At 42.2% G+C, this 18244-nt stretch overlaps 1 protein-coding gene across 1 annotated transcript in view; it reads right to left on the bottom strand.

Moving 5' to 3' along the window:
* Nucleotides 1-6319: 6319 nt before the first annotated feature.
* Nucleotides 6320-18244, bottom strand: part of tacr2 (tachykinin receptor 2) — a 75200-nt gene continuing 63275 nt past the window's right edge. Inside the window, exon 5 of the mRNA XM_059948029.1 lies at nucleotides 6320-7708. Within this exon, the coding sequence (XP_059804012.1) occupies nucleotides 7486-7708 (223 nt within the window). The 3' untranslated portion in view covers nucleotides 6320-7485. The remainder of the gene's footprint in view (nucleotides 7709-18244) is intronic.

The following is an 18244-nucleotide window of genomic DNA, read 5'->3' as shown; positions in this document are numbered from 1 at the left end:
CAAAGTGCTAAACATTTCAAGACTGGGAAAAAGATACTGGCTGTCTTCTCTATTTATGCCTCGTATAATTTTATAAACATCTCCTCAGCCTCTGTCTCTGGAGAAAACTGCCCCAGCCTGTCCAATCTGTCCTCCCAGCACATCCTCCAAACCAGTCAGCATCCTGGTAAACCTCCTCCACACCTTCTCCAAAGCCTCCCCATCCTTTCTATAATGAGGCAACCAAAAACGAATGCTGAATGCTCTAAACACAGCCTAATCAGAGTTTTGTAAAGCCATTACATAATTTCCTGGTTCCTGAACTCAATCCCTTGACTAATGAAGGCAAGCATGCCATATATGCCTTTTTTTTATACCCTATTAACCTGTGCAAGCACTGTTAGTGAGCCATATATCTGAATCACAAGATCCCTTTGTTCAGGATCCTGCCATTAACTGTGCCCTTTTCCTTTATGTTAGATCTCCTAAGTGCAGCAAGACACACTTGTCCTGAATAAACTCCAACCACCAATTCGCTGCCCACAACTGATCCATACCCTGCTGCATTTTTGGCAATCTCTCATGCAATCCACAGTGCAAACTTCCACGCCACACTTTCACCGTAATCAGTCGTATATAAGACAAACAGCACAAGTCTCAGTACCAACCCCTGAGCCCAACTACATCATCTCTCGCCTCTGTCAGTAATGTGGATACATCCCATCAGGCTCCGGGAACTTAACCACCTTGACATTTTACAAGAGACCTAACACTACCTCTTTTCTAATCCTGAATATCCTAGCATCTTAGCATGCTTCTCTGTGGTCTCTCAATCCTCTACATCCTTCTCCTGGGTAAATACCAAACAAGTTTTTTTTTCATCCTCAAGCAGTCCTACCTTCTCTTTAGTTATCCTCTTCCTCTTCAGGTATGTGCATAATGCCTTAGGAATTCTCTTTGACCCTACTCATCAAGAATTTTCATGAACCCCTACTAGCTCTCCTAATGGATATATGTTGGTCCTTGCAGGAATGCTCTATATTGGGGTGGGGCAAATTATAATGTAATTAGACAGGAGATACCAGGAAATTAATTGGAAGCAGCTGTGACTGAGCAAATCAGCACCAGTGTCATTGAACATAGAGTTATATAGCATCACAACAGGTCTGTCATCCCAACTACTCCAGGCCAATCAAGATGCCTATTCCAAGCTAGACTGATTTGCAAGCGTTTGGACCATAATCTCCTAAACCTTTCTGATCCATGTACCTGTCCCACTGTCTTAAATCTTGCTACAGTACCATCTCCTCTGGCAGCTCATTCCACATACCTACTGCCCTTTGTTTAAAAAGTTTCCTCCCAAGTTTCTATTAAATCTTTCTCCTTTCAACTTAAACCTGCACCCTATAGTTTTTGATCCCTCAACCCTGGGAAAAAGACTGAGTACTTTTACCTAATCTATACCCCTCTTGATTTCATACAGTTCAACAAGATCACTTCTCAGTCTCATGTGCTTGAAGGACCAAAGGCCTAGTCTATCTAACCTCTCCCTATTACACAGTCCTTGTAAATCTTTTCTGCACTCTTTCTAGTTTAATACTATCTTTCCTACAATAGGAAACCAAAACTGAGCACAATACTCCATGTATAGCCTCAGCAGTGGTCTCCCAATTTTAATACTCAGTGTTCTGACTTATGAAGGCAAGTATGTCAAAAGCTTTCTTCAGCACCCCGGCTACCTGCAACTCCACGTTTAGGGAATGCTGTACAGTGAAAATGGAACTAATGCTCCCAAGGTCCCTCTATTCTACAAAACTCCCCAGGCCCTGCCATTCACTGTGAAATCCCATCTGGATTTGACTTTCCAAACTGCAGCACCTCGCACTTACCTGAATTAAGCTTCATTTGCCATTCATTCATCCACTTATGCAGCTCATAAAGAGCCCCCATAATTCCTGATAACCTCCTTCTTTGCCAACTTTACCACTTTATTTTAGTGTCATCCACAAACTTGTAAATAATGCCTTGTACGTTCTTATCCAAATTGTTGATATAGATGAAAAATAACAATAAGCTAGTACCAAACAATGAGTCCACCATGAGTCATGGGCCTGCAGTCCGAGAAACAACCTTCCACCATCTCCCTTGCTTTCTACCATCAATGCAATTTTGTATTCAGTTAGCCAACTTTCTCTGTATTCCATGTATCTAACCTTTCAGAGCAGCCTTATCAAAGACCTTATTGAAGTTCATGTAATCCTTGTCTACTGCCCTGTACTCATTGACTTTCTTGGTCACATCATCAAAAAACTCATTCAAGTTCATAAAAACATGATCTTCTCTGCACAAAGCCATGCTGACCATCCCTGATCAACCTCTGTCTTTACAGATCTGAACTCTCACAACCCTCTCCAATACCACAGATGTTAAACTTTCTGGTCCAAGTTTTCCTTTGCCACCCTTTTTGAAAAAGACACAATATTCACTACCCTTCAATCTACCAACATCTCAGCCTGGACTCCCATAATTTGTCTAGCCTCCCACAGAATTCTATAAACCTGATCAGGCTCTTGGAGATTTGTGTAACTTCAAACCTTTGAAGACATCCAGCACCTCCTCTACTATTATAAGGACTATCCCTAGTTCCATTGTTGTGGGAGTTGTTTAAAGACTAGCCAAACAAAGCTTAGAACTGGCATGATCCAGTAAGGAGGAAGAACAAGGATGGAAGGGTAAGGGAATCTTGGATAATTGAGATGGTTTATGATCTTAGTCAAAAATAAAAAGGAAGCCTTCTTAAGATTCAGGAAACTAAAATCAGACAGGGACTTTAAGGAATATAAGGATAGCAGGAAACAGATCAAGCTCGGAAGTTTCAATCATCAAGATTATTATGTGCTGTGTCGTATGTGGGCGATTATGATCTTCCATCTGTCTCTAATCTACCTGTGTGGAAGGCTCTCTTCATGCTTTTATTCTTCCTCTTTTCTCTATCCATGACCATGATTGTTCTTGGCAAATATTTCTACAGAAGTGGTTTGCTATTACGTTCTTCTGGGCAGTGTCTTTACATGCTGGGTGACCCCAGTTATTATTAGTACTCCTCAGAGATTGTTTGCCCAGCATCAGTGGTCACATAACCAGGACTTGTGTTATGCACCAGCTGCCCAAACCACCACCCACCACCTGGCATTAGGTGACCCTGATCAGGATGGGAGGGGGGCTAAGTAGGTGCTACTCCTTGCCCAAGAGTGACCACCAAACTAGTGGAGGAAAGAAGCGCCTTAAAACTCCTTTGGTGGAGACGTATCTCCTCCCCGTCACCCAAGGAAGTTCAAAAAGGACCACAAAATGCCCTTGGCAAGTAGGATTAAAGAGAATCCCAAGACATTTTATATTTGCATTTAAAGAGGGAGTACAAACACTCAAGGACATAGGATGGAAAGTATGATTGGAAATAAAGGATATAAGCAATATTCTAAACTAATATTTTGTGTAGTACCACAGAGAAGGATGCAGAGGATAGTGTGAGTCATGCTGGGGAATTTGAGATCGAAAAGTTGCTGGAGCTGGGTGCAGGTAGATTTGGAAAAATCAGGTTGGTACTGGATCCCAAGAGAGAGGGTTTATAGAATGCCTATGTCCTGGCTTTTCAAGCAGATTGTGCCAGAGTCCAATAGGGGAAAGGCAATTCTAGATTGCGTGTTGTGTTGTGTAATGAACCACATTTGAATAGAGAGCTTAAGGTTAAAGAACCCTTAGGAGGCAGTGATCATAATATCATAGAATTCACCTTGGAGTTTGAGAAGAAGGTAAAGTCATCAGTATAATAGTGAAGCAGGGGTTCACAACCATTTTTCATGCCATGGACCAATACCATTAAGCAAAGGGTCCATGGAACCCAGGTGGGGAACCTATGCTGTGAAGTAAAGGAAATTACAGAGGAATGAGAGAGGAGCTGGCCAAGCCGAATAGGAAGGGACACTAGCAGGGATGACAGCAGAAAAGCAATGGATGGAATTTCAGGGGGCAATTCGGAAGACACACGATATATATGTAGATGGAGATGTTTTCTAAAGAGAGGCTGAGGCAACTGTGGCTGACAAGGGAAGTCAAAGGCAGCATAAAAGGAAAAGAGAGGGTATATAACATAGCCAAAAATAGTGGGGATTTAGAGGATTGGGAAGATTTTAAAGACCAACAGAAGGCAACTAAGAGCCATAAGGTGAGAAAAGATGAAATATGAAGGTAAGCTAGCCAATAAGATAAAAGAAGAGACCAAAGGTTTGTCCAGATATATAGAGAGTAAAGGAGAGGCAAGAGTGGTTATCAGACTGCAGGAAAATATTGCTGGAGAGGTAGAAATAGGGTACAAAGAAATGGCAGATGAAGTTAATAACGATTTTGCATCAATCTTCACTATGGAATACTCCAGCAGCATGGTCTTATGGTCTTTTGAAAAGCTTTAAAACAATAACACCAACACATATCAGAACAGAATTAGGCCATTCAGCCATCAAATATGCCCCACCTTTCCATCATGGCTAATTTATTACCCTTCTCAACCCCAGTTGCCTTGTTTCTTCCCATAACCATTGATGCCCTTACTAATCAAGAAGCTATCAATTTCTGCTTTGAATACATCCAGTTACTTGGCCTCCACAGCTGCCCATGGCAATGAATTCCACAGATTCACCACCCTCTGGCTAAAGAAACTCCTCATTATCTCTGTTCTAAAGGAATGTACTTCTATTCTAAGGCTGTGCCCTCGGGTCTGAGACTTCTGCTCTATAGGAAAAATCCTCTCTGTGTCTCCTCTATGTAGGCCTTTCAATATTCAATAGGTTTCAGTGATATTCCCCACAATCTTCTAAATTCCAGCAAGTACAGGCCCGGAATCATCAGATGCTCCTCATATGTTAACCCTTTCATCCAATGTCAGCATGTCCTTTCTTAGACAAGGGGCCCAGATCTGCTCACAATACTCCAAGTGATGTCTGACCAATGCCTCATAAAGGCTCAGCGTGACATCTTTGCTTTTATATTCTGTTCCTCTTGAAATGAATGCTAACATTGCTTTTGTTTTCCTTACCACCAACTCAGTTTGCAAGTTAGTCTTTAGAGGAATCCCGCACGAGGAATCTCAAGTCCCTTTGCACCTCTGATTTCTGATTTTTCCACCTTTATAGGATAGTCTACACCTTTATTCCTTCTACTAAAGTTCATGATAATATACTTCCCTGCACACTATTCCATTTGTCTTTTATAGATTTCCTACTTCCTCAATATTACCTGCCCTTCAATCTATCTTTGTGTCACCTGCAAATTTGGCCATCAACTGCACAAAGCCATCAAGTCCATCATTCAAACCATTGATGTACATGTAAAATAAAACCAGTCCCATCACAGTCCCCTGTGGGACACCATTACTGTGTCCGCACAGCAGCCCAAGCCAAGTGTAAAAGGTCCCCTTTTCTCCTGCCATTCAGCTAATTTTTCTCCATGCTAGTAACTTCCCTGTGAAACCATGAGCTCTTGTTTAGCTTATCTTGTTTAGCAGCCTCATGTCAGCATCTTGTCAATAGCCTTCTGAAAATCCAAGTAAATAACATCCACTAACTCTCCTTTGTCTATCCTGCCTGTTATTTCCTCAAAGGACTCCAACAGATTTAACAGGCAAGTTTTCCCCTTAAGGAAACCATGTTGACTTCAGCCTATTTTGTCATGTGCCTCCAAATATCTTGAAACCTCATCTTTAGTAACAGACTCCAACATCTTCCTAACTACTGAGGTCAGGCTAACTGGCTTATAATTTCCTGTCTTTTGCCTCCCTCCTTTCTTAATGAATGAAAATGTGCAATCTTCCAGTTTTCTAGAACTTTTTCAGAATTGAGTGATTCTTGAAAGATCATTACTAATGCCTCCACAACTTCAAATCATTCAGCTTTCCCAAGAATCTTTTCCTTAGTAATAGCAACTGTACTCAATTCTGCCCCCTGACACTCTCAAGTGTCTGGCATACAGTGTCAGAGAAGTGTCATCGCTTGCCATGTACAGGAGGCTGCAGTGAGTAGGGGAATGAGTGTTGGTGCAGATGAAAGAGCCAGGAACTGCAGAGGGAATCTGGAAAGGACGGCGATGAGGTACCACACACTCCTTATCCAAAGAGTCAAAGACCCCTTCCCGGTGAAGGACTCACTTCGGTTTACCGTGTTTGATATGGTCTCCAAACATATATCGGTTCACCTCCATTCAGACTGCAAGTGTGATTTGAGCTTCTAATTGCCTGTTACTTTAATTCTCCATCTATTACCACACTGGCCTCTCTGCATTTGGCCTTCAACATTATCTTAAGGAACAGGACTTCATCTTCTGACTAGGAACATTGTTGACTTTGAGATTCAGGACTAAATACAACACTGAATACAACAATTTCACAGAACAACCCTTTCCAGTTTATACTAAAAGTAACCAGCATTAATTCTTTATATTTCATGTTTCCAATATCTACAGGTTGATGCTTCTCTGGTATGTAGATGACAGTTCCAGCTTTGTTCTTCATTGTCCTTTTTTCTTTCCTGCTCAGATTTCAATTGTCTCCAATTTATCTCTCTGTCAGTAACCTTCACCAGCTTCTCTCACTGCTGGCAGAAGCACCACTTCTCTCACCTAGCCTCACATGATCTCCACATTACCATCCCCATTCTCCTTGGTCTCTTCATCTCCCTTTTGATGCAAATTAAGACATCTTCCATTTCCATTCCTCGGTCTGATGAGGGATTGTTGACCTGAAATGTTGACAGATTTTCTCTCTGCTGCATAATTGTCAGATTTTTGCATTTGTCAGATTTCCACAATATGCAGTCTTAACCATATATAACCATATAACAATCACAGCACGGAAACAGGCCATCTTGGCCCTCCTAGTCCGTGCCGAACCCTTAATCTCACCTAGTCCCACCTACCCGCACTCAGCCCATAACCCTCCTTATTTTTGCTTTTGGCAAATTATGAGTGAAGTTCAGGAGCGATGATCACGGAGTCAGCAATGAGAATGGGGATGCTTCAGAATCCAGGATCTTCACATCAAGAAGCAGGATCAGAGAGATCAGATCCAGGATCAGAAACCTTGCTGTCAATTGCTGGTTCGCCAAAGCTCTGTTGAAAGCTCATGGAACCCTTCCTTCTTAGTGTACAATCAATTTTGGATGGAAACCAAACTACTGCAAACCAGGATTGGAAATCATGAGTTGGAGTGAGAGAATTGAGAACAAAGAGAAAAGTATTTGGAACCAGTCTGAAGGAGGAGGGGACCAAGATCCAACAATTCAGGATTTACAACTGAGTGTCAGGACCCGTGATAAGAAAGCAGAATCAGAATTGGAGAATTGAGATCCTGGGATTGTATTTGGTTGTCCATATTTGTGATGAAGATGGACCCACATGGGAGTCATGTTTCATAACCTTCTTGAAGAGGCCATCAACCCTGTGGGGGCAAAGCATCGATTAAAGATGAGTTCCAAAGCTGAAGAGTTCCCCCTTTGTCTCCTCTGTTTCATCACAATTTGTACTGCTGTGACTGGTGACCATTGTCTCCATTTTGCTGGTGGTGTAAGTGCTGCTTCGAGTCATTCGGTAGCTCATTGTTTTTGTTAGCTCCTGGTGATCGTGTCTACTGAATTGTACAAAAGGACAACACTGGAAAGCTCTCTTGAATCCGATGCGAAATCTGGGAAATTATAGTAAAATAGTGTTTATTAAAGTACTGCAAGATCCAACATCTTTTCCCAGATGAGTCCCAATATTTTCTTGTTAGAGAAACCCAATATTTGAACACTCTATTGAATTTGGTATAAATACCAAAGCAGCAGAAATCCCAGCGCATCTTATAATGTTGCCATTTAAGGCACACTTCAACTCATCACTATCAATTTCCATTTATACATTTATTTCACAAGCTATTGTTCACTGAAGTCCTTCTAGATGTCTTTTATTCCTAAACTGGGACACAGTCCTTCAGAAAAAGAAAAACGAATTATAGGGGAGATTAAGATTGCAATTATCCTTTGTGAAATTCTGGGACATGTTTGGTAACATTAATTCTTAATAGCCTAGCCTAACTTTTAAGGCTGCCTCTCCTTGTTCAGGACCCTTGCCACTTGAAATATCTTGATTATTTTCAAAAACTTATTTCGATCTTTTCTTCATCTTCTGCTGGAACACAGTAGCACATGCAGTTGCTACCCATCTCAAGCCATCCAGGTTCAATTCAGTGCAGAGTTTGTATGTTCTCCCTGTGACAACATGGGTTTCCTCTGGGGGCTTTGGTTTCCTCCCACAACTCAAAGACAAGCTGGATTCTAGGTTAATTGGCCACTGTGAAGTCCCTGGTGTAGATGGGTGACTGGAGTTTCAGGGTGGAGATAAGGAACATGTGGGAGAGAATAGGTTACACAGAGGCTACAACACAGGGAGGCCATTCAGCCCATTGCATTTGACAGTTCATGAATAGTCACCCAACATAATCCCAACTTTGAGTGCTTTATCCATACTCTGAAGGACACGTCTCATCTAGGGCACAACCTAATACTTTAGAAACGCAATGTGGCTTATTTGCCTCTTATTGTCCGACTGATTGAAAAGGCTTTTCCTCATCTCCCATTTAATCCTATCCATTTTTCAGGATCTGACCATGAATGGGAAGATCAGCATTTATTGCCCATTCCTCATTGTCCATGACTGACTTGACCATTTCAGAGGCAACCACATTGATGAGTCTGGAGACAAAGATGGACCAGAAGGAGCAACAATAGATTTCCTACTCTGACGGGCGTTAGAAAATCAGACAAAATTTTACAACAAGCAGGCAGTCATCATTTTTCTCAACAATATTTTCCATTAATACCAAATTATTGATTGAATTTAAATGCCACAGCTGCCAATGGTGGGATTTGAACTCAGGTTTGTGATTTGTTGTTCCAGGTCTCTGAAGTACTGGTACATTGATATAATATCCTGCGATATCATATCCTACACCCTGAGCTTTTTGACATGTCTACTGAAGAAATCAGAATATTGAGAACTTATCTAGACTACTCATAATGGTATTGACCTCAATTGATGCTTCTGATAGAATTCTCTGTTCCAAAGACACCAATCCCAGTCTATCTGATTGTGCATTATACCTGGCCTCTCTATTCTTATATTCTATGCTTCAGTTACTCAATGTTTTTAACTACCTTTAAAATACACTCCAAGGTCCCTTTGTTCCTCCCAAACTCTCAGTATCTGCCCATTAGTGTATGCCCTGGCTTTGTTCTAGCTCCATGTTTTTCTTATATGTTGCCCTGTGCCCATAAATCCTGTTGCAAGTAAGTTTTTTCATTGCATCTTGTGCATAAGGCAAAAAAATCAATGTTTACTTTGACTTTGACCTTGACCTTTCTGAGGTAAATTCCATCCACCATACTTCTACCCCACTGATGAAACAATGTGAACCTTTCTGCAGCCTAAAGCTTTGTCCTTTATTGTCAACCACATTGCCAGTGTTGGCATTGTTTGCAAATTTCTAGATTTTATTCCTCTATTTAAATCTAACAAGCTCTGGACTTTTGCAAATGTACAGATGAACAACCTTTCAGTTGCAAAGACATCCTTCATCTGTTATCTTTTACTCTTTGCCTCTGAGCCAACTTTGGATGCAGTTTGTTGCTCTACCTTGGGCTTTTCATTTCTTCACCAGCTTGTTCAATGAGATAAACACAAGAGCTTTTGCAGGTCATAAACACAAGAGATCCTGTAGATGCTGGAGATCCAGAGCAACACACACAAAATGCTGGAGGGATTGAGGTCCAGGTCAGGCAGTATCCATAGAAATCAACAAACAGTTGATGTTTTGGGCTGAGATACTTCATCAGGACTGGAAGGGAAGGGGGAATGATTAGATAGAGAGAGGGGGAGGAGCACAAGCTAGAAGGCGAGGTGGGGGAGGTGGGCTGAAGTAAGAAGCTGAGAGGTGATAAAGGGGTGGGGAAGAAAGAATCTGACTGGAGAGGAGAGTGGACCATGGGATAAAGGGAAGGAGGAGGGGCACCAGGGAGAGGTGAAAGGCAGGTGAGGAGAAACATTAAGTGGGAGCTAGAATGGGGAAATACAGAAGAGGGCAGGAAGAGAAGGAAGTTTTACCAGAAGTTGAAGAAATCTATTTTCATGCCATCAATTTGGAAGCTAGCTAAACAGAATAGAAGTTGTTGCTCCTCCGACCTGAAAAGTGGTCCAGAACAGTCCTTCCAGGTGAGGTGACACTTCACCTATGAGTCTGTTGAGGTCATTTACTGTGTCCGGTGCTGCCAGTGTGGTCTCCTGTATATCGGTGAGACCCTACGTAGATTGGGAGACCACTTCACCAAGCACCTACGTTCCATCTGCCAGAAGAAGCAGGATCTCTCGGTGACCTCCATTTTAATTCCACTTCCCATTCCCATTCCAACATGTCTATCCATGGCCTTCTTGACTGTTGCAATGAGGTCACGCTCAGGTTGGAGGAACAACACCTTGTATTCCGTCTGGGTAGTCTCCAACCTGATGGAATGAACATCGATTTCTCTAACTTCTGGTAATGCCCCCCTCACCATTCCCCATCCCCTTTTTCTCTCTCTCTCTCTCTGACCTTATCGTCTTGCCTGCCCATTGCCTCCCTCTGGTGCTCCTCCCCTCTCTTCTTTCTTCCATGGCCTTCTGTCCTCTTCTAATAGATTCCCCCTTCTCCAGCCCTGTATCTCTTTCACCAATCAACTTCCCAGCTCTTTTTATCATCCTTCCTCCTCCCAGTTTCACCTATCACCTTGTGTTTCTCCCTTCCCTCCCCTCCCTTCCCTCCAACCCCCCACCCACCTTTGAAATCTACTCCTCATCTTTTTTCCTCCAGTCCTGCTGAAGGGTCTCGGCCCGAAACGTCGACTGTACTCTTTTCCATTAATGCTGCCTAGCCTGCTGAATCCCCCCAGCATCTTGTGTGTGTTGCTTGGATTTTCAGCATCTGCAGATTTTCTCTTGTTTGTGATTGGATGGGCCAAAACGCCTGTTTTTGTGCCGGAATGTTCTATTACTCAATGACTCCATGACCATTCAAATTATCCATCATCTGTGTACAAGGTCGCTACCTTTTATGAGTTATATATTTGGGGCACAGCCAATGTTCCCTCTCAATTTTTTACAGCTGCATGAACCAACCATTGCTCTGAGCAGGAACTTTTTACATGGCCTGTAAACTGCACGGTACTTTAAATGATTTTTTTTTTGTAGTATGCATACTATGAATATTTAGAATGAAAACTGAAAAACCACATACATTTGATTTTATTTATTAATGATGAGATACAGTACAACAAAGAAAATACTTTACGTTTGTAAACTTTTTCGAGCTGCGTCCAATCCCAGCTGCGTAGTGACAAAGGCTATGTGCGCGAGGGCATTCCAGTGACTGCGGCCACGCATCTGCACAGCTGAGAGGGAACAGTAGCTACTGTACCTCTTTCCTCTTTCACAGTCCCTGGCTTCTCGCCATTTAGAAACTCCATCAGATCCATTTCCCGAAGTTAAACATTAAACACGTTTTTGTTTGCTCATTTCCACCTGCTGATGTCCTTTTGAAACTTCAAACTACCAGATACTTTATTTACTGTGCCAAGCTTGGATGAATGGCTCTACATTTTTCAGTCGGCATTAGTCATGACTGAGAAAATAGGGGTAGGAGCAGGCCACTCGGCCCCTCGTTCCTGCCCTGCTGATCAGAATGATCGTGGTAGATCTGCTCTGGGCTTTACCTCATCTTCTGTGTCAATTCCCTGATCTACGTGCTCTTTTAAGCTCCAGGGTAGGTAATTTCAGAGATTCACCACTGTGCTTTTTGCATGCACCAGTTTTAAATGATTTTGTAACTATGTCCCTTTGTTTGAGATGCCCCCACTCATGGAAACACCTTGATAGTTAGTCCATCATACTCTTTAAGGATTGTATATTTTCAGTCAGATCACCTTTATTTTTTTAAATTCTGTATTATATAGATTTTTTTTGGTGAAGAAGCTTATCCCAGGAGAAAGCCAAATGAATCTCTTTTGGACAGCTTTCTTCTTCAATGAGAGCAACAAAACTGTACCCTGCTCCAGTAACAATTGTAACAACACTTCTCTATTTCTGAACTCAAGTCCTCATACAATTATGACATTTTCCTTTCTGCTAATATGTTGTGATTTGTGCAGAACACTTAGATCTCTCTGTATACAGAACATAGTACAGCACAGGACTGTCCCACACTCTCCTGCTAAACAAAGGAAACTAGTAACTAAATGCCTAACTAAACTAATCCCTCTGCCTACATAATGTCCATATCCCTCCATTCTCTGCACATTCGCCTGCATATCTAAGAATTTCTTTAACCCTCCTATCGTAGTTACTTCCACCACATTCCAAACATTCACCACCCTCTGTGTAAAAAATTTGCCCTGCACTTCTCCTTTAAACTTGTAGGGGTAACATGAAAGATGACATAATAGAAATTGTTCTAGATAGTTCACAAACATCTTCATTGAATTGTTGTATTCTCTTTAAGAGACGATGTCTGACATCATGATGTCAGTGTAAGGCAACTGCTTTTGGTTTAGTTGGTAATGGGCTGCGGCTTTTATTAGACACATAAAATGACTCTTGCGTGTTTTATTCTCAAAATCCTACAAATTTATTCCCTCTCACCTTAAGTGCATGCCCTCTGGTGTTAGACATGTTAAGATTGAAGAATCAAGAGTCAAGTTTAGTTTCACGTTCATTGAAGAACACAGTGAAATGCATCATTTGCGTTAACACCCGACACACCTAACGTGCTGGGGGCAGCCCACAAGTGTCACCATACATTCCAGAGCCAACGAAGGATGCCCAAGATGTTCAGCAGACAATATGGAACACAACAAAACAACAACAGCAAAACAAGCCTGAATTCCTCCCTTTCCCCCCCATACACCCCAAGACAGTACGTACTCTTCAACTCGCAGACATCCGCAGACCCGGGACTCCAGCCATTGGGCATCAGCTTTGAGACTTCTGATTCAAACCTCGGTCCTCAGTTCCCAGGATCCACCAATCACTCAAAACTAGGCCTTGAACTCCAGAGTCGCTAATGATGGGACCCTGAACACTAGGCTTCAAAATCTGGCCTCACCAATTCCCGAACCCAGTGGGCCTTTGGAACTCGTACGGCCTGCCCTCACAGAACTCCAACTCTGGAATTCATTGTCAACTCATTAACCCTGGGGGAGCCACCATCCGTCATCCACACTGGTCCGTGTCACTGACTGTCCTTCGAATGTGACTTGGACTTCACACTCAGACCTGTTTGCTAATTCTTCTGATTCCCCCACAGCCCTGTCTCTAAAACTCTAACCTAACCCCTCTCTCTGTCTCCAAAATCATCCCCACAAACCCGAAAAAAAAACACTACAAACAACTAAAACAAAGCCACAATCTCACTGGAAGTCACAGCTTGGCGCCTTCTGAATATTGAATAATCTGAGAGTAAATTTTTAACTCGGGTCAAAAATACCGCGCCTACTCTATTTATGCATCTCATAATCTTATAAGTGTTCATTAGTTCTCCCCTCAGCCTCTACTGCTCCAGCTGAAACAACCCAAGTTTCTCCAATCTCTGCTTATAGCAGATTTCCTCTAATGAAGGTAACATTGTGGTAAATCTCTTCTGCACCCTTCCCAAAACCTCAACATCCTATGCATAATGGGGTGACCAGAAATCAATGCAATACTCCAGAATTTTGTAAAACTGCAACATAGCTTCCTGACATTTGAAGTCAAAGTTCAAAGAAAGTTTATTATCAAAGTTCATATATGTCATCACATACAAACCTGAGATTCATTTTGTTGCAATAAATCCATAATAGAATCAATGAAAGACCAAAGCAACTTGTGTGTTTAATCAGCGTACTAAAGACAACAGACTGTGCAAATACTGTGCAAAAAGAAAAATAATAACAATAATAAATAAATAAGCAATAAATATCAAGAACATGAGATGAAGAGTCCCTGAAAGTTAGTCCATAGGTTTTGGGAACATTTCAATGATGGGGCAAGTGAAGTGAACCCTCTGGTTCAGGAGCCTGATGGTTGAGAGGTAGTAACCGTTCCTGAACCTGGTGGTGTGAGTCCTGTACCTCCTTCCTGCTGGCAGCAGTGAGAAGCGAGCATGTGCTGGGTGGTGGGGGTCCCTGATGGTGGATGCTATTTTCCTGTAACAATGATTCATGTAGATGTGAACAACGGTGGGGAGGGCTTTATCTGAGATGAACTGGGCTGTATCCACTACCTTCCATTCAAGAGCACTGGTGTTTCGATACTCTGCTTTGATGCAGCCAGTGAATATACTCTCCACCACACATCTATAGAAGTTTGTCAAAGTTTTAGATGTCATGTCAAAGCTTAGCAAACTCCTAAGGGAGTAGAGGTGTTGCTGTGCTTTCTTCATAATTGCACTTACGTGCTGGGCCCAGAACAGGTCCTCTAAAATGATAACAATAAGAAATTTAAGGTTGCTGATCCTCTCCACCTCTGATCCTCTGATGAGAACTGGCTCATGGACCTCTGGTTTCCTCCTCCTGAAGTCAATAATCAGCTCCTTGCTCTTGCTGACATTAAATAAGGGGCTGCTGTGGCACCAGACAGCCAGATTTTCAAACTCCCTCATAAATGCTGATTTGTCACCACCTTTACTATGGCCAATGACAGTGGAGTCATCAGCAAACTTGAATATGCCATTGAAGCCATGCTTAGCTTCACAGTCATAAGTGTAAAGCAAGTAGAGCATGGAGCTAAGCACACAGCCCTGTGGTGCTCCTGTGCTGATGAGGATCGAGGAGATTGTCATCAATCTGAACTGACAGGAGTCTGCAAATGAGGAAATTGAGGAGCCAATTGCACAGGGAGGCCAAGGTCTTATTAATTAGTTTTGAGGGGGTGATGGTATTGAATGCCAAGCTGTAGCCAATAAAGAGCATCCTGATGTATGTGTGTATGTATATATCCAGGGTTGAGCGAAGAACCAATGAGAGGGCATCTGCTGTGGGCCTGTTGCTCCGTTAGGCAAATTGAAGCAGATCCAAGTTGCTTCTCAGGAGTTAGTATGTTTCATCACCAGCCTCTCAAAATACTTTATCGTTGTGGATGCAAGTGCTACTGGACAATAGTCACTGAGGCAGGTAACCACGTTCTTCGGCACTAGTATAAGTGAAGCCTGCTTGAAGTAGGGGGGTGCCTCAGACTATTGAAGTGAAAGGCTACAGTTCTCAGTGAACACTCCAGCCAGTTGATCAGCATGGGTCTTTAGTACTTTGCCAGGTACTCTGTTGCTTGATTTTACTTTATAAGAGGTGATAGCATTCAAGCCCTGCCAGAACTGTTGAGCATCGTTCCTTGATTTATGTTTAGTCTGGAACTGCCACTGAGATGGCTTTCTGGAGATTGCACCTGGACTTGTTGTAACTTTCTTGGTCACCAGACTGGAATGCCTCTGACCTGGCCCTCAGCAGATTACCGATCTCATGTTCATCTGGGGCTTCTGGTTGGGGCAGACTCTGAATGAGTCTGAGGACACACTTGTCTACAGCTGTTCTAAGTCGGTGCCTTAACTACTAAAAACAAGCGTGCCACGTCAATTTCAAGTTCAAGTTTATAGTCGTTCAACCAGACACATGGATAGCGTTGAACAAAACAATGTTCCTCTGGGGCCAAAGTGCAAAACACAGTACATATATCACATACTGCACATAAAATAATATCGACACAATAATACTAACAGATAATTTTAAAGTATTCTTAAGATGTACAAGTAATGCCATCTTTTTCACACTATCAGCCTTCGGGAGCTATGGACTTGGACCCGAAATCCCTCTGCACACTAACTCTGTTAAAGGTCTTGCCATTAACAGTGCACTGTCCCATTAAATATAATATCCCAAAGTGCAACACTTCACATTTGGCCGGATTAAACTCTATCTGCCATTTCTCTGCCCATGTCTGAAACTGACCTATATCCTGATGTATCCTTTGGCAACTTTCTACACTATCCACAGCACCACTGATCTTAGTATCACTGTAAACTTACTAACCCACCCTTCTACAGTTTCATCCACATCTATATTATGAACAGTCACTGTAGGGATCCCTGTGGAGTACTATAGTCATAGACCTCCAGCCAGAATAGGTGCCATCGACCTCTGTCTTCTATGGGCAAGCCAATTCAGAATCCAAATTGCCAAGTCATGATGAATCCATGCATTTTCATCTTTTGTGTGAGCCTGCTTTGTGAAACCCTGTTAAACACCTCTTTAAATCCATGTAGGCCACCACCCACAGCTCTACCTTCAATCATCACTTCCATAGAAAACTCAAACAAATTAGTAAGACATGAATTCCCTTCACAAAGCCATGCCAACTGTTCCTAATTAGGCCATGGTTTTCCAAATGCTCATGAATCCTATCCTGAAAAATTCTCCCCATTAACTTCCCTACCAACGATGTGAGACACACTAATCTACAGTAGTTTCCAGGAATATTCCTTTGACAACCTGTTATTCTGCCTGGTCCCATCAAGCTGAAACTGGACCACAGTCCTTCATACTCCTCCCATCTACGTACTTGTCCAAACTTCTCTCAACTTTGAAATCAAACCCACGTTGCCACTCCCGTTAGCAGCTCATTCCACACTCACACCACACTCTGAGTGAAGAAGCTCCCCCTCACGTTCTCCTCAAATATTTCACTTTTACCCATGACCTCTAGTTGTCTTCTCACCCAACCTCAATGGAAAAATAATGCTTTTATTTACCCTCTCTATACCCCTCATAATTTTGTATACTTTTGTCAAACCTCCCCTCATTGTTCTATGCTCCAGGGAATAAAGTCCTAACATATTCAACCTTTCCCTATAACTCAGGTCCTCAAGTCCCAGTAACATCAGTGTAAATTTTCTCTGCATTAAATTCCAACTTACATTTTCTAACTGGTCCAAATTCCACTACAAGCTTTGATAGCCTTCCACACTGCCCACTATACTCCCAGTCATAGCATCATCCACAAATTTGCTGATCCACCACTCATCCAGATCATTGAAATAGATGACAAACAGCAGCCGACCCAATCCATGCAGAATTCCATTAGTCACAAGTCTCCAGTCAGAGAAGCAACCGACTTCTACCACTCTCTGGCATCTCCCATGAAGACTTGGGGATTTATCCACCCTAATTGGCCTCTAGACAGCAAGCATCTCCTCCTTTATAATCCATATATGGTTCATGACATCACTTCTGTTTTGTCTCACTTCTACAGACTTCGTGGCTGTCTCCTAAGTAAATCCAGATGTAAACAGTCCACATAGTATATCCCCCAATTCTTTCAGCTCTGTGAAAGAGCTGATGATCATCACACTGATCATCAATTTTGTCCCTTGCTGTCCTTTTGCTCTTAATGTATCTGTAGAAGCCCTTGGGATTCCTCTTCACCCTGTCTTCTAGAGCAAGCTAATGCTTGAAGGTATGCAGTTGGTAATATCTGTCACAATTTCTGAGTTGGAGGACATAAGTAATATAAATCATTAAACCATAAGACATAGGAACAGGGTGCTTAGATAGATTAGAGAGATAAGTTCTTGATTAGTCTGGGCATGAAGGGATATAGGGAGAAGGCAGGAGATTGGTGCTGAGAGGGAAAATAGATCAGCCACAATGAAAAAGCAGAGAAGATTCAATGGGCCAAATTGCCTAATTCTGCGACTATATCTTATGGTCTTAATTAGGCTATTTGGTCCATCAAGTCTTCTCTGCCATTCCATCATGGCTCATTTGTTATCCCTCTCAACCCCATTCTCCTGCCTTCTCAACAAAACCTTAATCAATAACCTATTAACCTCCACTTTAAATATACTCTACAGCCATCCATGACAATGAATTCCACAGATTCACCACCCTCTGGTTAAAGAAATTCCTTCTCATCTCTCTTCTAAATGGACATTCCTCTAATCTGAGGCTGTGCCATCTGGTCCTAGACTCACCCACCACAGGAAACATCCTCTCCACATCCACTTTATCTAAGTCTTTCAATATTCGATAGGATTCAATGAGATTTCCCCCTTGTTCTTCTGAACTTCAATGAGTACAAGCCAGAGCCACCAAACACTCCAGATACATTAACCCCTTTATTCCCAGAAACA

Source organism: Hypanus sabinus, chromosome 22, assembly GCF_030144855.1.
Source record: "Hypanus sabinus isolate sHypSab1 chromosome 22, sHypSab1.hap1, whole genome shotgun sequence".
Taxonomy (NCBI): Eukaryota; Metazoa; Chordata; class Chondrichthyes; order Myliobatiformes; family Dasyatidae; genus Hypanus; species Hypanus sabinus.
The sequence above is the reverse complement of the archived record's forward strand: the minus strand, read 5'-3'. Positions and strand labels throughout refer to the sequence as shown.